This window comes from Micropterus salmoides, unplaced genomic scaffold (assembly GCF_014851395.1).
Source record: "Micropterus salmoides isolate LMB-PRFRI ecotype aquatic unplaced genomic scaffold, ASM1485139v1 Ms_hic_scaffold_6, whole genome shotgun sequence".
NCBI lineage: Eukaryota > Metazoa > Chordata > Actinopteri > Centrarchiformes > Centrarchidae > Micropterus > Micropterus salmoides.
Genome location: NW_024044348.1, coordinates 31362835 through 31386761, shown reverse-complemented (window position 1 = coordinate 31386761; position 23927 = coordinate 31362835). Strand labels below are relative to the sequence as shown.

The window sequence follows — 23927 nt, the reverse complement described above, 5'->3', positions numbered from 1 at the left end:
GACGTTGTACATTAAGTTTTGTGAGGTCGTCTCCTGTAAATAATATATCTAATAGCTATAGCGAGACACTGTATTTTTCCACGTATTTCTAATGGAGAACAGATTTATCTAAATGTTGATAGCATACTGTAGAGGGTGGCAGTCCTCTGCCAGCCTGCTTGCTGTTGACCAGCTCGCTAGGCTAACTTTAGTGTGATACTTGCCGTGTTAGGACGCCAGCATAAGCTAGCCATTTAGCTAATCAGAGGTTATTGCGGGAGGAATCTAGCTTGTTTTCAGAGGCCACTATCTCATTGAGATGGACATTTGAAATGACAGTCAACTGTAGCTTCTAACTGAACTGACGCGCATCAAAGGTAAGGTGTCCACGTCGTTAGCACTGAACATACATGGCTATTTGGTGCATTTTAGCTGAGCGTAGGTTAGCTACTTCCCTCTCCTCAAGGGCCTTTGACTGACAGCTTTTTGCCTGGTGATGACAGTGCTGCTGTGGTTGTCAGGGAAAATGTTCACGAAAACGAGTCATGCTATTGCTGTCAGTCATGCCGACACTGGAATAAACAAAACGTTGTGGTTGTCACCTCAGGGAACACGCTAAATAAATGTGTGATCAGGTCAGCGCTAGCTCATGCCAGGTTGAAATTACTTTCAATTTTCTACCTGTGTTGTTACTTAACCCTGTAAGGCGTTAGACGTCCCAATATTGTCTTAATGTTAATATGTTGTTATGCTGATGTTACATCATTTGTCGAAAACAACCGTATAATAGGTGAATATTGTAAACCAGCCTCCCCTGTCATGCTTGAAACAAATGACGGATTTAGTGTGTGCTTGGTCATCATATCTGTGTGTCAGATCTAGTGTCACGCCGGTGTCATTAGGGGAAATCCATTTGTCTGGTATCTGAGTCTTGCCCTGGGTGTCAGAATAAGTCAACTGTCTGTTCACCGTCTATTTTTAGAATGTTCAAATCAGTAGATATGAGTAATGTCACACGAGGTAAGTTACTGGTCAGGGATGACTGGGCAGTAGAAAGGGAAAAAAACACAGCCGAGACCATCATGACATGTAAGATTTCTCACAAGCAAACTTGACCATAGACCATAGATCAGTAATCAGCTAATCTAAAGTTACCTTGCAAGTTTAAATCTATATTTCTGTATTTCCATTATTTTTCTTTCACCTTAAATGCAATGAAGACTGTTTTACTAAACGTGCCATCATGGTTAGTGGTTTCTTATGTTAATATGGATCACCAGCCATCTGTTTACAACTGATTAATGAAACACTTGTTTATGCTGAAGTCTGCTTTTAGACAAAGAAAACCCTTTTTACTTGGTTTCAGTCTGTGCTAAGTAATGAGATATGCAGTGGTACTAACAGAAACACAGTTGTGTGCTGGATTGTATTCAGAGCAGCAGTAATCCCATATATTCAGTTTGCCTGGTGTATTGTTTTATCTGTGTTGCGCTATGGAAACAGTTTGTTTCCCCAACCACAGGATGCTTCAGCTTTCTAAAAAGAAACATACAAACTGTTAACATATGTGGAGCTATAAATTATGTGTGCAGTTGGGTATATTAGTAAACATTTACTGTCTGCCTGCCAACTAAGTGAAAACATACACTGGGAATTTATGACAGTTAATTACATTAATCACAATGTACTGTGACTTTTTCACTGTACTTTTTTGAGGAATATTATATTTTAATTTATCAAATAAAATAATTAAAACAAGCTTTCACTCACATAATTTAATTTGTATGGATTTTCATGGATTTGTTTTTTAATGGTAATCCTTTGTTACTTGTTCGTACAGACCACAGGTCAAGCTTGCCTTGATGTTGGACCTCCTGCCTAGCATGCAGCCATGAGCTCTACACTGTGGAGCCAGGAGAAGCCCAGTGGGGGCTTCAGGGAGGACTGGCGCTTCTACATGGTCGTAAAGGAGTGTACAGTGGAGAAGCCTCCCCAGAAGACTCTGAGGATCCCCCGTGGCAGTCTTGGTCAGGCCTGTCAGGAACGCAACAGCCTGGGGCGAACACTGCCCCCATGCAAGGGCAAAAAAAGTCTCCGCATCCTGGATCAGACCAATGTGGTGCTGAGCCTGGACGAGCGGGATGTCCTGGAGCTGGATGAGAAGCTGGCTGAGCTGCTGTTTCCCATTACCAACTGTGAGGAGCGATATGCCCTGCTCTGCAACAAGTCACGGCTGGAGCGCGTCCGTGACATTGACTGTGGTTCGAAGGTGCGCGTCCAGCTGCGCTCAGGGGATGAACCGCTGCCCGGTGTGGTCCGCTTCAAGGGCTCGCTGCTCCCTGACAGAGCCCTCTCTGGAATCTGGTTTGGAGTGGAGCTGCTGGTGAGAACTCTTTTGTCCTTTTTTTGTTTTTTTGGAGAGGGTAAAATGGTTATTTTGTGTTTCCTTTGTGATCGTTGCGCATGAGAGCTCCTCTACAATAGAAATATTCATTTTCGTGACATGAGCATGTTGTGGGTAACCAGTTCGCACACAGATGGTATCTGTGTTTGTGTGGCTTGTGCAAGTTACCTTCAGTCATATCCCAAACAAAACTAGCAGCCAGGAACTGGTTCTTGAGAGCATTCTGAAACCAGGTGATTATGCTTGACCCGCGTAACATATTCATAGGTCAGCAAATGAAAACACACACACTACTTGCTGTCTTTATGTGTTAGGAACAGAAGTACCGCCATTTTCACTTCATCAGTGAAAGTGCTCATAGCGCTTACAGTGCAATGAAGTGGCTGTACTCATGTTCCTGATAAATAAGGTAGAAAGAAGTATGTCATTTTGTGAACGGCACCGTTCATTTTCTGAAGTGTGAGTCTGGTATTTTAAACTCAGTAGACTTTAATACCTACATCACAAGGGGAGAAAATGCAACGAGTACAACTAGATTTACTCATCCAGATCCTCTGTTGCCGCTTTCATGTTTGACTTGTCAGCCTGCACTTGCACAGTGTTGGAAAGACGTAAATACAACTCTAAGCACATTTGGAAAATGACAGAATGGACCAGGAAACAAATAAATGTTGCTGACTGTTGTAGAGCTATTTTGGTGTCAGTATAGAGCTGTCTGTACAGAGCACAAAGTGGTGCTGCCAAAGCCGAATGAAAGCCAAGTATTCACATTTGTTTGAAACTTGTTATGAAAATGTCAAATCTCAGCACCTTGTGCATCGTATACATTTTGACTTTAAAATTCTTGAGTTATATTCCACAAATTTAAAGTTTATGTTGCACTTAATTATCTGTTAAGTTCTGTGTGTGTTGCTTGTAGAGACTACAAATTTCATTTTCGTTATTCAACCTTGTTCTGTATAATCACAGATAAACAACCTTATAATTGGTTATTTCTGCCCCTTCTTAAGCTTTGACTGGTTACAAATGCTGTTTTAGAGAAGGCTGAAGGTTTTGCCTGACATGAGGGCGAAAACAGATAATATCTCCATTTTAACTTCTGTGTTAACTGTCCATTAACTGTCAACACTAAATGTCATGCCATTCAGTCTGTACTGTGTGCACAGTGCACTAAGTAACAAAATACAAAGGATTGATTATTGTAGCACAATGTTGTTTTTATTCTGCTATAGTCCAGCTGTAGTCTTCTTGAGTGGGCTGGTGGAGCTCAAGCATGTAGACTGAAGGCCTCAGAGTTTGCACATATGCTTCAGAAAAAGCAAATGTCATGCCCCATACCAAGTCAAGATTCCTTTAGCTAATTTATGACGGAAATAATAGTAAATTGTCACTTTTTCCTATCTAAAGTCTGTGTGTGAGACAAGAGGCACAATATGTTACAGAATGGCTTGTGAGAGCATAAGCTTTTGAATGCCTTTATCATCTCATCGCAGTAAGTCAAGTCATTCCTGCTGCAGTAATCGATCATATGCTCTCACAGCTCTATGATGACTTCCCTCCACTGAACAATGCTGAGCAAGCAGCCTCGCTACCTGCCCTACTTGTTATGACAATAGGATGCTCGTCATTACTTGCTCCTGTCCTGTCTCACTCTCTCTGCACTTGTCTCATCATCTTTCCTTTACTTCCGTCCCCCAGGAGGAGGGCCGGGGCCAGGGCTTCACGGAGGGCTCCTACCAGGGCCGCCAGCTTTTCCGCTGTGAGGATGAATGCGGCGTGTTTGTGGCCGTGGACAAGCTTGAACTCTGGGAGGATGATGACGACGAAGCCTTGGGTGAGCTGGAGGTGGACCATGTCAATCTGGTGGAGGAGGACCAGGACTTCCCTCCATTGGAGATCAACTCCAGGGTGCTGGTGCAGACCAGGGACGGACCAGAGAGAGGCACCATCATTTTTTGTGACCTGCTGCCGGGCAATGAGAGCCTGGGCTACTATGTGGGAGTTGACATGGTAAGGAAGGCTCTCTCCAAACAGGTAGAGTTAACTGAACGTCTAGACAGGTGCAGGAACAAATAGTAAATCGTGACGCGCAAAATAGTGCTGAGATCATGAGAAATTGACAGACAATTATTTGTCTTTTATCGAGCAAAAATTCGCTGCTTCGAGCTTCTCAAATGTGAGGATTTGTTGCCTTTTCTGTTTCATAAAATCATAACTTGAATACCTTTACAGGTTTTGGACTGTTGGTCAGACAGAAATATCAAAACGATCCCCTTAAGCTCTGGGAAATTTTGATGGATATGTTTCACAAGTTTCTGATATTATAAAGATTAAGCAATGAATCAGTCTGTTGAAAAAAATTAGTGATGGGCAAAGCGAGGCTATGTGAAACATTGAAACGTTTGAAGCAATTGTGCTGGAATTGTGTCAAGGCTTTTGAAACAATGCGACACCCGTCTCCATGGTGACACCTACTGGTCACTTTTGATATTGACACATCTTGGTAGGGGTTTCATTGAAACAATGACTGACCCGCGTTTTCAATTCTAAACGTCTTATCAATACATGAACAACAGGATTTCAGAGAAATCACCATACAACAAACGCTTTCAGATTGTCAGAAACAGCAGATGGGGATTGTAATAAAAGTGTGTTTAAATAAAACACATCTGTTTCATAAGTAATCGCTCATTTAGCCGACGCTTTTCTCAAAAGCGAATCACAATTGCTATGTCAGGGCGCACCTTGGGAGCAACTAGGGGTTAAGTGTCTTGCTCAGGGACACATGTATCACACGTGGGAATCGAACTTGATCATGTTCAGAATCGGAATACTTTATTGATCTCTTTGTTGCAGATACTCGCAAGACATAAAAGGAATAGAAATAATAGGTAGTTGAAGTTAGTGAGTAGAGAATATAATAAAGTATACAAATCTGAGTATATAGCCTAATAATAAATTATAATAAATGTGGATATCTACAGTATTATACAGTAGCTTATCAACAAAGATGTAATGATAATTAGTAGGAAAGATATAGGCCCTAGTGTAATAATAATTGATATTAATGAGTGCTGGCAGTGATGAGGTGTAATGGGTTAAAAATCTGTAACTGAGTAAAGTTGAAGTTGTTTCAAGAATGATAAATGAAAAGTGGAACAATGTCTCACATTTGTTATATGTCAAGAATTGTATTCAGAAATATTCAGCTGTTTTGGGGCTGAGTCGGGTTATTTTTCATAATTGACTCCCTCAGCCTTGGAAAAATTTGGTCACATGGAACATTTGTTGCTGGCAAAGATAAGTATTTTTTTGCCATCATAGGCCTACAGGCGTGGATATACTACAGCACGTCGCTCCAATAAATCAAATGATTGTGTGTCCTTGGAACAAATCTGTCAAATGAGTTAGAGGCTGATGTGCGGTTTGTTCCAAACACTGTGAATCAAGCATAGAAGCGGCAGGTCGAAACGGGTGAAACGCACCGAAGCCTCGCTTCACTATGGTCACGTGACATTGACGTTTTGAACCACGCTTTGGAGCAGTGTTTCGAAACGTCTGTACTTCGGGATCTCGACACAGCACTTCTAAAGCTGTTGATGTTGTATGACATTTGTTTAATAAGTACAAAAACCTTGAGTGTAAAAACAACGAATTGCTATTTCAAGGGCTGTTTTAGTCAGACAATTTATTGGTAGAGATCAGAAACCTCTTGGAGTTTCAGTTCAGTTCTAGTTCAGTTTAGTTTATTGTCATTCAACCATGTTAAAACATGAAAGAACAAAATCTGTTCAGCAGTGTACAGAATAAATGACATTTTAAGATAAACCCTATAATATAAATAATTAAAATGAAACAAAACTATAATGATAAACACATAGATTAAAAACCATGCAGCATCATTAAACAACATCGGCAGCTTGCCCGGCAACTGGTTCTAACAGGAGAAAGTGTAAATTGTTTTTCTTTTAATCACAGTTCATTTCTGATGACTGCTGCTTAACATGTAGTGTTTATGGGCCACAATAAATAACTTTTTCAAACTCGTTCATTATCTGACAACAGAAAAATATGTGACTGAGAAAAACTATGTCTGGTGAATTCGACTGAATTAAAACCCAGTGACGGTGTCCACAGAGAGCAGGAGGACAGGTGCAGTCTAGTCACAGGCAGGAGCTAACTTTTTCTGTGCTCACATAGTGTTGTTTGCCAACCGAAAAGCGGACAAAAAAGAGTTAATTTTGCTGTTTTTATGTCGTTCAGATGTGGACAGAGGCGAACATGGCGATTTAAAATTTAGAAGGCTTAATGTAGATGTAGTCTATCTATGCTCTACCATTCTGGGTCATTGCTTTAGGTAACAACTCTCTGGCTGACAATGCAAATTAAGTGTGTTCAAACCAAAGCTGTCACACAGGAACGGAAACTTTCCTATAGTGTAAAATCCTGTGTTACCTGGTGACATTTAGATTCAGATAGATAGATAGTTCAGAATAGAATGAGATGATGTTTGAATCACGCTGTGTTGGTGGTTCCTCTTGCTCTGCCATCTTTGTTGTAGTTCGATCATCAGTAGAGGGCAGCAATGAGCACGTTCCACATTTCAGCTGTAATGCAAAGTGGAATTATCAGAGCTAATGTTTGAGGTTTTCATCATAACTTGCTTGTGTTTTTTGTTTTTCTTATGATCGATCCTCTGTATACTGAGGGAACATGTCTTGTTGCCTGGGATCACAGTAGCTGGTTTCTATGACTACTGTTGTCAGGCGGGAGTGGCGTTGTAGTCATAGAGAGATTGAAACACATAACTGAGGCATTTGACTGCTGATCGTTAGCAGCAGCGCCAACAGCAGCAGCAGCAGCAGCAGCAGCCCACTCAGTGCATCTGAGCCACCCACACAAAGGCAAGGCAGTCACGCGGGGAGTGAGGTAAAGACTTAGTGCTGTATGACCCAACAGCGTGGCAAGGGGCCAGCAGGCAGCTGAGGAGAGCCCACTGCTCTGCCTCAGTCTGCGTCCAGCCTCGCCCTGCCTTCTATAGCTAGTGGCACTGGCCTCACGCTTATGTTAGAGTATCCCTCCCAAGCTGGATCCTGGATTCCAAACTAAAGAAGAAGTATAGTGTGGTGGTGCTTGCAGAGAAAGTAGAGCTCTCAGGTGGAAGGATATGAGGTGGATGATCTATTGTTTAGGTGGAGAAGATGAGATGAGACAATAAGACAGTAGACCTTAGTAATCACCAAGAAGACACTAGCAGAAGACGCACGTGTGATCGTCAGTTTTACAGAGATGAAGAACGCCTCTCAGGGTTATACGGCTCTCCTGTCTCCAACTCTTTCAGGACAATCCTATTGGGGACTGGGATGGCGTGTTCGATGGGAAGCTGCTGTGTAATTTTGCCAGTTTGGAGCACACTCGACTCGTCCCCATCTGTGACGTAATGCCAGGTGAGTCACAGAGTAATTGTGTTTTCCGAAAAATTCAGCTGTCCCTCTCTCGGAGCAGCTCGGAGTGTTGTGAGTTTGTGTTTTTCTTGCAGCGGGAACAGAGAGCCTTTTGTATTGATGGCTCACTTGTTTTTGAAAGTCAAGTGAGATACTCAGGCTCTTTGTTCTCCACATTGGCATATTGATTTGTTTATGTGTGCTACTGCCACCTCCCTGACTATTCAGACTGGCATCTAGGAAATCTTGAAGATTGGGATTTGTAATTTTAGCAAATTTGTCATTTCTCTTCTCTACAACCCTTCCTTTTGCACTGCCTACGCACGTTGCCACTGAGTAGAGCTATGTTAAAATCTACCCCCAAACAAGATTTGTTATTCATTGATTCCAAATTTGTCCTGCTTGTGAGAGTGGACAGTTAAACTCATGCTTTGAGACTGTCGGTCTGTGTGCAAAGTAAGAGGCAAGGAAACTTGTAGTTAAAGTAATCGTTAATGTGCAGTTAAATACTTTAACTTTAGCTGGAACTTTCTTTAAGCGACTCACAATTTGTTGTCATTGGCTAAATGTTGTAGGCCAGGTTATTACTTCGCACCATTCCACATAGCAGATTATTTGAGCTAAAGTGTCTTACATTTAATTCTGTTTCCCAAAGTTGAAATAGAGTCTTGAGACTTAATGCATATTTAAAAGTGTTTATCGAACTGCAGTGACAAATTTAAATCCATAAAGGAAGGTCAGTGTTAATTTACATACATTGCAAGTGGGCGGCGGAAGGCTTTTGGTGCATGGCAGTTTAACGATAGGAGTGTTGTGCCTCTAACGTGGATGTATTTCTGGGCTGTGCAGAATATCCCATGCAGGACCAAAGGCTTCAAAAGCACAGTTTTGCCCCCAGAGGCACCAACAGTGACAAGTCGACCTCTGGCCAAAGCAAACCAAAGAGCAAAGGTACTGCACTGCTGTTATGATACAAAGCTAGCTGATGTACCCACAGCGTGGTGTGATGATAATCCTTAAAGGGGAATTCCATCAAAATTGTTTCACACAGTTCTCCTTTTCTTTTTTTTAGAGAACTTTTTAAATGAAACAGGTTGTGATTTTTTTTTATTTTCCTTTTTTGTGTTTCTTTCATGGAGAAAATTTACTAATTTACCTAGGATTTCCTACCTTTTTATTTATCACTTGGTCTGCTGTTGCAAAATAGGGTCAAAACATGGTCACACACACACACACAGACACACACGTACTTTATTTATCTCTGTGTTTTTTTCATGTACCTGTGTTATTTCCAGGATTAGGTCATCAGTGTGGCAGTAGAAGCAAGTCTGAATTTTACTATACTTTAAATGGCAGCTCTGTTGATCCCCCAGCCCAGTCCAAATCCAAAAGCACATGGTACATTGATGAAGGTAAAACACGGGTACTCATGGGATGCCAATCATCTTACCTGCAAGCTACTGTTTACAACAAGCTACATATCAATCCGGTTTGCTAATGCACACTTTTATAGATGCTGTATAATTTTTATTTACTAACATTGGCAGGATCAGGGGTTCCATTTCTGCTGTACTAAAAGACATGGGACTGTGGGTTGCTCTAAAAACTAAGTGTCCTCCAAAAGTAAAGTAATAAAGATAGATAAATAGTTTAGCTATTAAAGTAAAGTAAAGTTGTGTATGGGAACCCATTTCTCCCACCTGCTGAAAACAAGTGGCACATCCTTTTTACTCGGATGACTTAAGGTTTTCTCATAATTGTGAGGTATAAAGTCACAATTATGAGACTTCCTCATAATATCTTATAACTGAGAAACGTATTATTAATCATTTCATGAATACTTGTACTTTATCGTATTTCTAATCTAGTATAAGGTATAACTCATAGGCGCAGTATCTCGAGTTTGACATGTACTGTAGTCTCTCATAATTATTATTATTATTTGTCCAGTAGTTGACTTAGTTGGGAGCAACTAAAAAGAGCTGTGGTGCTGAAACAGCGTCAGTCAGCTGTCTTCACTACGTAGGCTGATATAAGAGAAACCACCAACACAATTGACATGATCTGTGAAGAAAAATAGTTTTTCGGTATGTTACAGAAGAGGTATATGTTAGATGTATACAGGTGAAAAGCATGGATTATTGAATAATTTTTTCCCAGTAAAGATACTTTTTTTTTTTATAGATTTCATAGTGTAACTGGGCAACTTAAGCTTGGACTGTAGATGTAGTTGACGTGAAGCTCACAGCATGACATACGCAAACTAGGATAGTTATTTTTGATGTCTGGTTCTCAAGCTGTGTAAAATAAAATAAATAGACTTGCAAAATAAAAAAAATTGTAAAGTATTGCACGTTGATACACATCTCCCAGTTGGTGTGGAGTGACACATTTGTATAACTGGAACTGTATTTGCTCTGTAAGATGAATTCTGACATTGTACCTCTACAATTCTGAGAAAACTCAGAATAATGAGAAGTGATGTGATTTATCTTCATACCTTTTTAACAAGTGAGAGAAACGGAGTTCCAAACAGAATATATTGACTGTACATATGTGTAGGTTATGTGCTATTATTAATGTACAGGGACAAAAAAAAGCCCTCCTTCATTTTGCATAAGGAAAACAATAATCAGTAGTTTGTTGCAGTAGCTTGCTATAAAGACCTTTCCACTAGTCATGTCCTTCATCACCATTTTAGCGTTATATTCCACCTGCATGGAGTAATTGGTGTTGTTGCCCTAAGGCTTTTAATAATGCTCAGTTCTGCAAATGACTCCATAACTGGCTGTTGTCTTGTTTTTGCTGCAGATGCAGATTAACAGCTCTGTGTAATACTATTTGCAGGCCAAAGCATCAGTAAAAGCCTTTATTTCTCGTGTCAGGACTGACTGATATAGTCAGCACATTGTGTCATTTTTGTACTTCCATTTTCAGGGACGCAAGTGTCATTGTGCTCTTGTCTTTATTACAGAAATTGCATTGCTCATGTCATCACCAACACATGTCAGTTGAGAAGAATTTGTTGAGCTGTAAAAATATCAAATGATAATGTCTCCTGTAGTCAAGGCAGATTATCACTGAGTGTGTTTTACATGTACACAGCATTCTGGATGCTCACTCATTGTTGTGTTTATGGTTGCATTCGTGATACGATTCATGTTGTAATCATGAATAAATGCATAACTGTGAATTTTCATCAAAACCTGGAGACATCACAGATCAATCTAAAAAGAAAAAGAAGATCCACAAGAGGTTATGTACCTCTGTATCATGGCAAATATTAGCATGTGCAAGCTCTAAAATTTAGACTACTCATAATCCAAATGAGGCCTGTGAAATGACTGTGCTTTTGCCACCTGCCAAGGCAAAGCAGAACACTTGAGTGCCTGTAATAGTATTTCAACACTAATGCAGAAATTAGGAGAGGTCTGTCATAAACGGCTGACGGTGCTGTTTTCACAACTGCTCACTCATCCTGTGAATGTGTAATCATTTTCATCTTCCTCAGGATCACTTTCCACATTTTGGGTTTTTCTTTGTGATTATGGTGCTCCTGCGTTTCTCTCGGTGAGGAAACAGTTGAACTCTATTCAAGAATTTATGTTGTCTGTCATGACAGTTTAGTCAGTACTTGTGAGCTCGCATCGTCTCTTTGTGAAAGTTAGAATTCAGAGAGAAAAACTGGGACGTCAGAGGTTTGCAAAATCAGGCACTGCTCAGAGACCGTAAAGTTGTGGTGACTTTTTTTGAGCTGGATTGCTAACAATAATAAATCAGGATTTAATATTTATCTGTAATGTATGATTTTAATTGAGCTTAATTAACATATAGTGACCACCTGCGTTTAAAAAAAACTACATTATATGATGTTGATTAGGTTTTTGTGAAGCATGTGTCCTAGGTGACAATACCAGTGAATGCCTGTGACGAACAGGCTTCATATTTACATATTACTGTAATTTCACAATTTAAACAGCAGAGGAAAAGCAGAAAAGCACGTCCTCTGACTGGAATCTGGTTACATTATGATGGCAAATATTTGGAGTGGACAGCATTTCAGTGACCTCTCACTTTCTGAAAAGGTTGATGTGTAAAGCTGCTTTTAAGCTTTTGCTTCAAGGACTTGCACAGCCATCACAACCTTACCAAAAAGTTGGTATTATCAGAGCAGTGCCAGATATGTAATTCCAGTGACATCACAAACATCTCCAGTTTTTAGCTTTAGCAAAGAGTGTCTGTTTAGTGACTCAACTGTCCTGGTGCACAGGGAATTCTTAAATAGAGTTACACTCCCTTTTAACAAACACATGGTTTTAAATGGAATAATCAGTGTTCTGAAAGTTGTGATTTGTTCCTCAAAGAACTTGGGCACAGACTGCCTATACAAGATTAATCAAAGAAATCTGACTCCAAGTATGACACCTCTGAAAATTATGAATTGAAAACTGCTCAAAGCACTCATAATTAATTAGGTATGTCAGCTCAAAGCATATTACGGAACACCATCAGATGGGAGGAGGAGGAGTCTGCACACTTCACATTATGTCTTTAAGGAGGTTCATCATAACTGTTTTTGCACTTAAGAATCTCTCTCCGTCTGTCGGAGAGATTTTTAATACCTTAACAATTCTGAGACTTTTACTTGTAGTTGTTCAGATATTGTTATACCTCAGCAATCATTTGTTGTTGTCGCTTCTGATGGCTGTAACACATCAGAGGAAGATCTCCTAATGCCAAACAGTAGGCAGAATTTGCCAGTTGAGAAGCGCACCTGGAAAAAACATTGTAGTTGGCCCAACTGTGAAAATGCCCTAAAACTTTTCACTCTTAACGATTTATGAGAACAGTGGTTTCTTGTGATTTGAATTTAGTTCCTCTTTAAAGCCAGTTGCCAGTGTGCAGGTTCGTTTCTTCCTTCAGATAGTGTTATTAAACTGTGACTCAACACCATCTGAAAATCCTGTTTTTGCTGACCTCCAGTGGTTGAAGTTCTCACATTGCAACAGGCGTTCAACCAGAAGTGGTCAGTAAAACAGGGATTTTCAGTCTGGTGTTGAGTTTCTCTTTAAAGACGTCTCTGCCATAGTAAAAACAGTCTGCATGACGTGATTTGTTTTTACTGTAAAAATGGTCATTAATCACCATTTTGGTTTCTGGTTTCTCTCGTGCAGTTGGGGAGGACCCCGCCAAGTCACTTACTGACACGCCCCCTGACTTCAACCAGTCCTCCCCACCCTCCAGAGCCCCGCCCTCTGCCTCGTTGTCCAGTGACAACAAGTTCCACTCTCTGCCCTTCAGCCTGAACCGGAAGACCGGGCCCATTGACAGCATGAGCCATGGGCCTCTCTCCCTTTCTGTCCAGTCGGTGATGGGAGAGCAGCCCGAGCCCCCGTCACCTGCTGCCCCTCCCTCACCGCAACCTCCCACGCCTCCCCGAGGACAGCCAGGTCTGGAGGTGGGCTCTCTGGTAGAGGTGAAGGAGAACCCCCCTCTGTGTGGTGTCATCCGCTGGGTGGGTCTGCCTCCTGGCCTGCTGGAGCCTTTGGCTGGGCTGGAGCTGGTGAGACAACACAGCCATGTAATCTTGGAAGTTAGATTCAGATTTTAGTATCAGTAAGTTTGAGAAGAATTGCAGACACCAGGCGATATTGGTGGGACACATAATGTAATCAAATATCAGGAGATGGTCTTTTGAAAAACATTATTAGTAGACTGATTTAAATCGTAACACATTCTCAGTTGATCTATCTTCTTCTTTGTCGGATTGTGTTTTTGTTTGCATTTAAAAGATGGTGCTTGTAGAGTGATTATTTGCTGTTGTTATTTTCAACTTTAAATACAAATTGACAGCTTACATAAACACATTTCTGGAGCTCTTACTCTAGGTTCAGGCAGTAACACCAAGTCTTTAGTGTCCCACCCAGATCAGCTGATTATCATCTGATCTATCTTATTAACACTCACCGCTCTGACTGTAATTTATATGTCAGTTATAGTTCTGTAAGGTACATCTGTTGTTGTTGGTTGCTAATCACTGGCCAGTTATTGCAGTGCATTGCAACCTGACACACAGCGCAAAGTTAGTTACCATTCAAGTAAGTTTTACTACATTATATTCAATGTTTTATACTGTACACACATGCAGTACCTGACAGTAATCGGATGATCTTCTCTTTCAGGAGGAGGAGTGCCCTGGTTGCACTGACGGCACCTTCAAAGGTACGCGATACTTCACCTGCCCCCCCAAAAAAGCCCTGTTTGTAAAGCTTAAGTGCTGCCGGCCGGACTCCCGCTTCCCGTCCTTGCATCACTCCTCAAACCCCATAGAGCGATGCAACTCCATCGGTGAGTCAGTAGAACAGGGATGATGAAAGGCACCACATTAACTATTGTTCCCAAAAGCTGTGTTTACATTTGTGCTGTGTGTGTTTATGCAGCATTTGGGGGTTACCTAAGTGAGGTAGTACACGAGAACACGCCTCCACGCACAGAGAATGATGGTCTGGATGTCATGGTGGGAAAAAAGAAAGGCATCCAGGGCCACTACAACTCCTGCTACCTGGATTCAACCCTCTTCTGGTCAGTTCTCTTTTATAACAGTAAATAACTTTATCAGCTACAGTGTATGCCATGATATATTAACATCTCTGGACTTCAGTCATATTGATTGACTATATGGAGCTTCCCCAGCCAGCAGTGCTGCGTTTGCCCCAAGTCAGAGGCTTATTAGTAAACTGATTTGATTTTGCCCACTGGCTCTAACAGGAGGGTGTATTCCTGCTGTGAACAGGCTGGTGGATAGTGGTTCTGTTGTTTCTGCCAACAAAACCAAAGGGCCATTGAACAGCAGTCAACCCAAACTAATTCAGCAAGCTCCAGTTTGCCTGCATGGCTTTGAATATGCTTTGAACCAGTTTGGAGTTTTGAATTTGAAAAACAAAAAAAACACTTCCAAGTAAATTTAGATTCTATTGGAAGTTCAGGCTTTCCATAGAAAGTATTTTTTATTAACTATACAATAAACACAAAGCTGCATTATATTCATCATATGAAGATGGATGATATCTGTTTTTAATGTTATATATAAGGCATATATCAGCCAGAGGCCATGGTTTGTCATCATTTATCCTATATAAATGAGATGTATGAATATTAATTGTAATCCCTGCTCTGCAGTCTTTTCTCCTTCAGCTCTGTACTGGACACGGTTCTGCTGAGACCACGCTCAAAGACTGATGTGGAGTATTACAGAGAGACTCAAGAGCTGTTACGCACAGAGATAGTCAACCCCCTGCGCATGTGAGTTCAGTGCATACAATGCTCTGCAGCAGGTTTTTGACATTGACTCATATTGTGGGCTTTGACTTGACAGATGTGGCTATTTCACTAGCTGGTAACTTGCCTGTTTTTTGTGTTCCAGACATGGGTATGTTTGTGCCACTAAAGTGATGAAGCTAAGGAGGATCCTGGAGAAAGTCGAAGCTGCATCTGGGTTTACCTCTGAAGAAAAAGGTAGGAGAGGGCCCCCCCTCGAGAAACTGACGTTTCGCTGTGATTATTATTGAACAAGCTGCTCCACTGATTGAATAGAAAATACTTTTTGAAAATAAAACTGACTCTGCAGAAACATATTCATCCTATCAACACTATAGTTTTTTTTACAGTGTTTGCACAGGTTGGCAGCATTTACACAGGAATGCTACCTTACATCTCATTTAAGCACATCTTGTACTACAGATCCTGAGGAGTTCCTCAACATCCTTTTCCATCACATACTGAGGGTGGACCCGTTGCTCAAGCTAAGGTAAGGGCCAATTGTCTTTTGAAAAAGAAAAAAAAAGACACAGAAAAGAGACAAGCACAATGTTGAAATTTAGCACAATTACTGTTATCACTGCAACAGTTTGTTACATTGCTTTATAGTAATGTTTTAGTTACCTTTTTTTTCACTGAGTGAATGGCTGAAATACTTTAAATACACAGCTTTCACAACGGCTTAACGAAGACATCCTTGATTGCCGCTGCTTACCAGACTGCAAATATAGTTCCAAGCACATGACTGCTAGACCACAGGCATATACCAGAGCTTGTCCAAAGCTGCAAAATGTAGATTTACACAGTTACAAAAAGTTTCACTTCTGCTGCAGTGCTAACGCTGGAGATGTGATGGCAGACTGTGTGGGCAAACTGGTTTAACTGTAGGAGGTTTTTTTGGTCATGTTGTGAAAACTCCCTCAATAGTCAAATGCAAGGATCTTTAAAATTCAGATGAGCAGAATGAATGGCTCTGACAACTAGACCGCATCATCCTGTCTACTGTACTGTACCATTATGCAGTAGTATTTCCATAGTAGTTCTATAGTGAGCAACAAAACCTCTGTTCACTCTTTCCTACCAGAGCCATGTCATATAATGTGACTAATGTGAAACTTGCACCTGGCTTAGAAATGAATACTTCAGCACTGTTGAATCTGTCTTCACAGTTTATCAGGTACATGATCCAAATGATAACAGCTTTAATCACTATCTGCTCATAATTGCTGTGCACAGTACAGGGTTGGTACAGCTATTGATTGCTGAAGGTAGTCTCTGGTATGAAGTTGTTATAATTACATACAGATTGGCTGGAAGTGGGTATTTATTTATTTATTTTTTCAGGAAATGTTTGAGCAGATCTGCTTTTAGTTAAGATACATACTCCACTTGTGGGTACTACAGAAAATGCTTTGTTTCCTTTCCTGTTATCTTTGTTCTCTGAGAAAGGAGGATGTGAATCTAACTTGAAAAGATAAATGAACAAAGACTTTGCTGTTGTTATTTTCCAGGTCAGCAGGGCAGAAGGTCCAGGACTGTTACTTTTACCAGATCTTTATGGACAAGAAAGACAAGGTTGGTGTTCCCACCATCCAGCAGCTCCTGGAGTGGTCCTTCATCAACAGCGACCTAAAGTTTGCTGAGGTGGGTTTCATTTAGTTTCATCTTTTTTTCAAAACAGATTAGCTTGAGTTAAGAAGAAAGATTGGCGATTTTGTAGCTTGATTAGTCTGATAGCTCATAGGATTATACATTATATACATCTTTGAACCAAATCTGAGCTTAATACACTAGATCACCTATTTTTTCAGTTGCACTTGATAATAATACTGTAATAATAACATTGTGTTAACTAACATTTAATGAAATTAAAATAGGGGCATCATCATTTGAGTGAGAAATGCAATACCAACATTTCATACCTTATGGTGCTGTTATCTCATTCAGGTAAAGTGACATCACAAGTATCATGTTATTATTTTCAGTGTGGGAGTGTCTCCCTCCTGTTGGTAATTGAAAAACTACACTTGTAGTTTTTATTAACGTACATTGGTGTATTTGTCGTTATTGTTCCTTTTCTAACTCAAACTAAACAAAATTAAACCCATCTATTGGTTGTTGATGTTGATGAGTAGAACAAAATGCTTTTTAGGTAAGAAAGAAAGGAACACAGAGAGTCTTGTGTAATGTCTCCTGGCATGGCCCATGCAATGATCTACAGTAAGAGCTGTACAGGGAAGAATAGTGAGAATAGAGATCACACATCGAAAAGCCACTTGTCCTGAGGCAGCTTACACTTTATATTCTGAATTTTACATCCTAATTTTCTTACCTTTTTAATTATAAGAAAAAATAAAACTACTAGAGCCAAAATTGTCGGTCATGTGTATTTACTTTTAAGGACATAATTGTTAAGGTCTGTAATGTGTTGGATGTCAAGTATATTGTGTCGACTCTGCCCTGGCAGCCCTTTGGCCTCAGGTTTCAGTTCCTGTGTGCCGTGAGCTTTGCTGATATGTTGCCATGCTGCTTTGTTGATAACTACATAAGTTTTCTCTTTCTCTCCCCAGGCTCCCTCCTGCCTTATCATCCAGATGCCCCGCTTTGGCAAGGACTTCAAAATGTTCAACAAGATTTTCCCCTCACTAGAGTTAGACATCACAGACCTTCTTGAAGACAGTGAGTTGTAACTAATAATTCTTTTCCCAGTGTTTTAAGTGTGATGTGTTCTTGCCAGTCAATGGAGATTCAGAGCTCTGCAGCATTTGGTAATGAAATCCCACTGAGTTGTCACGGCTACTCAGCTGAGATGAAGCAACCCTTTTTTCCTGCTTTCAAATCTGCTCCTAACTTTTTAAAAGAAATACACTTCTGTGCAGCGTGTCAGCCAGTATAAAGGTATGTGTTTTTATTATCCAGCTCCACGAGAATGTCGAATCTGCGGAGGCCTTGCTCTCTACGAGTGTCGAGACTGTTACGAGGACGGGGATATCACAGCTGGCAAGATTAAACAGTTCTGTGAAAAGTGCAATACACAGGTAAACAACAGAGGGCATTGTTGCATCACTAGTTCATGAAAAACGAAAGGTTCTGAAATGTCAGTCAGGATCATCCATTTGGTGGCGCCAAATCCAAAGGAATCGTCCTGCCTCATGCAGAAGTTATAGTGCAGAACAGTGGCTTCTACAGTAGATTGTAACACTTGGTCCGTTCATTTAACTTGACAATACTCAGTGCATTTACTGAAATTTTGTTGGATTTATATCTTAATTGCCCATCTGGCAGTATGAATCCTTAAATGTACTTCAAAGCTTCTGTTTTTGGTGATGTTTAGTCTATATGTGATAAGAAACATATTTAGTTGAACCTTAGGCCACATTAACAAACAGTCTGTGTGATGTTGTGAACTGTGATGTTGTGTACCTGCTTATACTGATTTAGGTTCACCTCCACCCGAGGAGGAAAACCCATCGGCACGGCAAACTGTCTGTTCCCAAGGAGCTGCAAGAAGGTATGGGGCGGCAGGGCAGTTTTCCCCGCCAGAGGATGGAGCTGTTCGCCGTGCTGTGCATTGAAACCAGTCACTACGTGGCCTTCGTCAAGTACGGCAGCGCAGATTCTGCCTGGCTCTTCTTCGACAGCATGGCCGACCGTGATGGTAGGTGTCATGGCCTTTGGATTCTGCGTTTGTTATGACATCAAACTGATCCTTGAAATGAACATGTAATGTACAGGATGTCCAGCAAATTGGTATTGCAACACTGGTGGAAAACGATTCACAGTGCTTAGTGAGAAACCCAGTGAAGAATAGACTGTGTTAATTAATGACTACAAAGAAAACATCCATGCACTTTAAATTGTTTAAACTGTTTAAATTTTGAAGCAAATTTTAGTTTCTCATGTAAGTCGCAAATACTCAGTATAATGCATATACTTTTTTCCTTGACATTTTTAAGAGTTTTACCTCTAATTACTGTTTTGATTAACTTTGGCCAAAACACTTTAGTGTGTCATTATATAAGTCATATAAAACAACATAACTACTGCTGGAAAGAAAGTAAGTTTGATTGAAAAGTATTTTTATTTAAGTACAATTTTTACATTCATATCTGCCTTTGGCACGCTCTGGTATTTGTCTGTATATTCCAGGCACTAAGACTAAGTTGTGAGTAAAACGTGACTGTGGCTTTGCTGTTAGAAATGATCATGTTGTTTCTAATTATCATGCATGTGGCTTTGCAGGAGGGCAGAATGGTTTCAACATCCCCCAGGTGTCTCCCTGTCCGGAAGTGGAGGCCTACCTGAAAATGACCCCCGAGGAGTTGCACGCCCTGGATCCCAAGAGTATCCAGGGCCAGGCCCGACGCCTGCTGTGCGATGCCTACATGTGCATGTACCAGAGCCCGACCATGAGCCTGTACAAGTAGAATCCTCTACCCAACCCCCAACCCCTCCACCCCTGCCCCTCAGCCACACCACCTCCCCCTCTCCCAGGGCAGGAGATTCCCAGAAAGACCAAAAATGAAAAATAAACTAAAAGAAGAAAGCCTGCAGGGGCGGTGTCCGGAGTTAACCCTCTCCACCCTACCTCTCCGCAATGCCTGGTTGGAGAGATGAAAGAGAGGGGGAGAAGCCTATTTGCACTGTGCATTAGTTGAAGTGTTGTGTTCTTCATGTAGTCCTATGTAGCTTCCCTTTGTCACACAGCTGAGCATTGGTGGTGGATGATGAAGCAAAGGTAGGCCTTATGAAGGTTCACTCCCTGTTCAGAGAGGAAGGGGGACAAGATGGGCGGGAGGGCATGTTAGCACCATCGTGGCTGACAAAACATGCGCAACAAAAACAAGATGAGCTAGTGGGAGGACCTTGGCCACCTCATTTACCTTAAGAAAAGAGGAGTCCTGCTATTCTTAATCACTGTAAAAGACGGGAGCTTTCCATAACGCCACATTACGGAAGCAACACAGTGCGCATATCCTCATCCAATCTGTGTGTACTGTTCTAAAAACTTGTGTAAACTCTCTTAGTAGCATAGATTTCTCCAGGTAGTAACATCAACAGTATAGATGTCAACCTACTGTGCAGTTGCATTAAGACCAGAGTATTCTGCTCTTTGTGAACCGGTTTGCATATTCCCCCATCACGCTGTGTCATTGTCTTCACAGTATATGTTTTGCTGAAACAGATGTAGCCATTGTAAAAGTCTCACATTTTACTGCATATTGCTCAACCAATGCTGCACTTTTGCTCTATCCCCAAGTGGACCTATCAGGAAACATTAAGGTTTTGCCCCCCCCCCCCCCCACTCCCATTGGAAGTCACAGTGAGTGTCTAATTTGATGGGAGACATCAGAGTTTTTTGTTACAGAATACAAATTTGCTTTTCCTCTGTAGTTGTAAAGAAAACTCTGCATTGCTTATGCAGAGTAAATGCCAGATAAATGCATGAAGGGAGACTTGTACAATGGCTCCTGTTGTAAAGCTGGTTGGTGGAGCACTCCATGCGTTCATAGGGTCAATGAGGTGAAATACTGGAAAAGTCCGGTTGTTTCCTTTAAAGTAAGAGTGTAAGATGTGAAGAGTTTCACATACAGTGTTTTTTAAGTCTCTGACTTGTCGTGTTGATGACTAAATCTAAATTATATTTTATGTTTACAAAGCCTTTTTTTCTGCCCGTCATGGCAAGTATTGACTCTCGCTGCCTTCCATGAAGATGTGACATGCAATGTTTCCAGCCATGCACCAGATAACAAAACAATTGTGATCAAATATTATTTATTATATTCTAATCATATTACAAACTTGTATGTCGTCCCTTTTTATGATAATGAAACAGGGTTGATGATACTGCAGGGTTTGGGTACTCCTTGTCCTCTTTCACTGTATATTGAAGTGAGTAATTGTAGTTTACGCTGTTCTCATAGCAACTACTGAATGTTAATAGTGACACGTTGAACAGTGTAGAGTTAAAAAAGGACGGATAATGAATGAGACACAAGGTTGGTAACCTTGGGGCACCAAATGTATGTATTTAAAGAAACAAACTGAAACCTTGATTCCATTGTATTCCAATTTTAAAGAGTACCTAAAGCATACCAATCATGGATCAGAATATTACGTATTGTTTTTTATATATCTCACAAAATTGGATAAAATCAACTAACAGCACATGTTGGCATCAGCATTATATATATTTTTCTTACGTCACAACATAATCATGGATTTAGTAGTTGTGAGTATAAAATACGTGTGTAAAGGCGTTTTTATAAATTAGGTTCCAGCTGACGACTTCCATTTTGCTCTGTGGTCGTTTCCACTGTCCCAGGGATCCTGACAGGGGACCTTCCTGTGTGAACTTTTTCTGCACTGCTGAAGCTTGTCACTGACTGGAGCCTTGTTCTCTGTGAGAGAAGTCTCAGAACGGAGGATGGGATTTAGTTTTTTTTTTTTTCTGTTGCATCTGTACAATATAGACATATGTAACGGGTGAAAATTAATGTCAGTGATGTTCCTGTAAATGTTAACAAAATAAAGCCCATTTTGAAGGGTACGCAGCATCTTCTGAGTGGTGTGATGACGCATCTTCTGCGTGGCCAGCATAGATGAGTATCAAGGATTGAAGGTAGCCTTCTGCAGATGCTCTGGATTGGGGTTTGGAAGGGATTTGTGAGCATAATATAAGAATTTTTTCAGTAAGTTGTATGTTTTTGCGGGAAACCACACCACTTTTTTATATTGTGTTGAGTGGTGTCACTATTTAACAGCAGTGCATGATGGGTCCAAGGGGATATAAATCACAGACCGGTGATTTAAAAAAAAAAAAAAAAAAGTTTTTGATGTAACTAGTTACTTTTGCGTTATGCTAGGTTTCATGTCAACAAGTAACTTTGTGTGGTACAATCAGCAGCGCATAAAAAGAATAATACAGCACATAAGAAATGAATGGGGACATTCTCTTAAATTTGCTTTTTAAATAGCAACTTAACACCAGCTGAAAGTGATGTAGATTTTGTGCTCCAGGGTGTGTCACTACCGTTGATGGAAAATAACTAAGTACATTTGCCCAAGCACTGTACTTAAGTAACATTTTGATGTACTTTTACTTTACTTGAGTATTTCATCTTTATGCTACTTACTTTTTACCCCTCTACATTTATTTCACTGTTATAGTTACTAGTAACTTTTCTGATTAAGATTTTACATAAAATAATATAATAACATCATGAAATTAAATTCATTGTTAAATCTTAAATTAATCGGTCCCAATCTTTTTGGCTTGTGACCCCAGAAATCAATGTCTAGACGGGGCTCCTTATCATGTTTCAGATGTCTGTAAGCAGTTCCTCTGTAGAGACATTTCCCTTCAAAGGTCTCACATGGTTTCATTTAAATGAGGCCTGAAGAGGTACATTTATTAAGTATTTCACAAGACAAAAAGATTAGAGAAAAGTCCAAAACATAATTATATACTTTGTGTAGCAAAACTTATGACCCCTCTGATTTGTCTTGTGACTCTTTGGACGGTCCCAACCCCTACTTTGGGAACCGCTGGACTCCACTGCGTAACTGTATCTAAAGTGGTTAAAACTAACTAACCCCTGCAACAGCTGCAACAGTAAAATGCTTACACTGATGCATCAGTATCAACAATCTAACAAAAATATCATATATAATAATACATCAATGACATGACTTTTTTTTCTGTGTAACTAGTAGGCTACTTTTAGCTTTTGATACTTTAAGTACATGTTACTGATAATACATTATTAAGTTGTGGTATTGGAACTTTTACTTAAAAAGTTAACTATTTTTCAACCTGGACCCTATTTTCCCATGTTTTCCAGTCAATGTACCTAATTATGGGCCACAGATTATTAAATTGGTCCAGTATTGAGCGAGTGCACTGCAGTAACAGCAGCGAAACAGGGCTACCATGTAATCCTTGCAGGCAATTGCATCCAGTCAAAGTACATCCACTGTGCTTGTTTTTGTCACTGACAGGCTCAGATTGTTATTATAAGTGACTGACAACATCATGGAAATGATTCCTACATAGACAGACCTTTTATTAAGAGTAAGACAATTTTTGTTTAACCAGAAACAGTCGCTCTGTCGCTCTCGTCCAAAGCCACCAGACTCCATTGACCATTCCCTCGCAGAACACAGGAGTAGCTGACCTATCGCTGCCTTAATTGGTTAGTTTGTTTGTGTTATTGTGTGACTCTGGACGTAGTTTGACGATGCGTAATTCCCTGCAAGAATTACATTACAGCCCTGTTTCAAAAACAAAAACATGGGTAAATAGGCTCCAGATTAAAAAACACCAAAGTTACCCTTTAAGTATTTTTTTTTGAGTACTTCTTCCACCACTGGTAAGTACATCATGACATCATTGTTATGTGTGGTCAGAGTTACAACTGACTTGAGCCATTCAATCTGAGATCACAGTGAAACAACCTTTTATTAAGAAAACATGAGCGTATGTTCCTGATACACCCACACATCTAGCGACTTATGTACTGTACGGGGAAAAAAAATGCTTCCCTCACATATTAAGCCTGATAAGGCTTTTAAATTCTTGAATTTTGGAAATTTATTTTCATGTACAGTTTGTACATGGTTGTCTGGCTGTTATGGCTGTATTCATTGCATGCATAACTGCCACTCGTGCTGACAATGGTCAATACTGAAAGAGACTTGAGAAAAAAACTGATGACCTCCTAAAGTAGCGTTGACAACTATATTACAATATACAATATTGAGTTATTTCTGCTGAGATAACT

At 40.4% G+C, this 23927-nt stretch overlaps 1 protein-coding gene across 3 annotated transcripts; it reads left to right on the top strand.

Annotated features, from left to right (window-relative positions):
* On the top strand, positions 1-21701 carry cylda (cylindromatosis (turban tumor syndrome), a). Of its 3 annotated transcripts, XM_038701059.1 has the most exons (17): positions 1-356; positions 1820-2362; positions 4082-4393; positions 7725-7830; positions 8677-8778; positions 9123-9239; positions 13002-13390; positions 14010-14175; positions 14268-14409; positions 15007-15129; positions 15251-15342; positions 15568-15634; positions 16656-16788; positions 17715-17823; positions 18064-18182; positions 18586-18802; positions 19387-21701. In XM_038701059.1, the coding sequence occupies exons 2-17, from the start codon at positions 1871-1873 to the stop codon at positions 19569-19571; spliced, it is 2871 nt and encodes a 956-aa protein (XP_038556987.1). In that variant the 5' UTR covers positions 1-356; positions 1820-1870; the 3' UTR covers positions 19572-21701. The 3 variants fall into 3 exon arrangements, with proteins under 3 accessions (XP_038556987.1, XP_038556988.1, XP_038556989.1); XM_038701060.1 differs by lacking the exon at positions 9123-9239 and having other exon boundaries at positions 2-356; XM_038701061.1 differs by lacking the exons at positions 8677-8778; positions 9123-9239 and having other exon boundaries at positions 2-356.
* Positions 21702-23927: the final 2226 nt, after the last annotated feature.

What these genes read in the sequence shown, in the direction of transcription:
- cylda (XM_038701059.1), top strand. Translation starts at nt 1,871, where the DNA reads ATGAGCTCTACACTGTGGAGCCAGGAGAAGCCCAGTGGGGGCTTCAGG. An exon ending in ACTATGTGGGAGTTGACATG is followed by an intron (nt 4,394 to 7,724) that starts GTAAGGAAGGCT and finishes CAACTCTTTCAG; the next exon opens with GACAATCCTATTGGGGACTG. An exon ending in GACCCGTTGCTCAAGCTAAG is followed by an intron (nt 15,635 to 16,655) that starts GTAAGGGCCAAT and finishes GTTATTTTCCAG; the next exon opens with GTCAGCAGGGCAGAAGGTCC.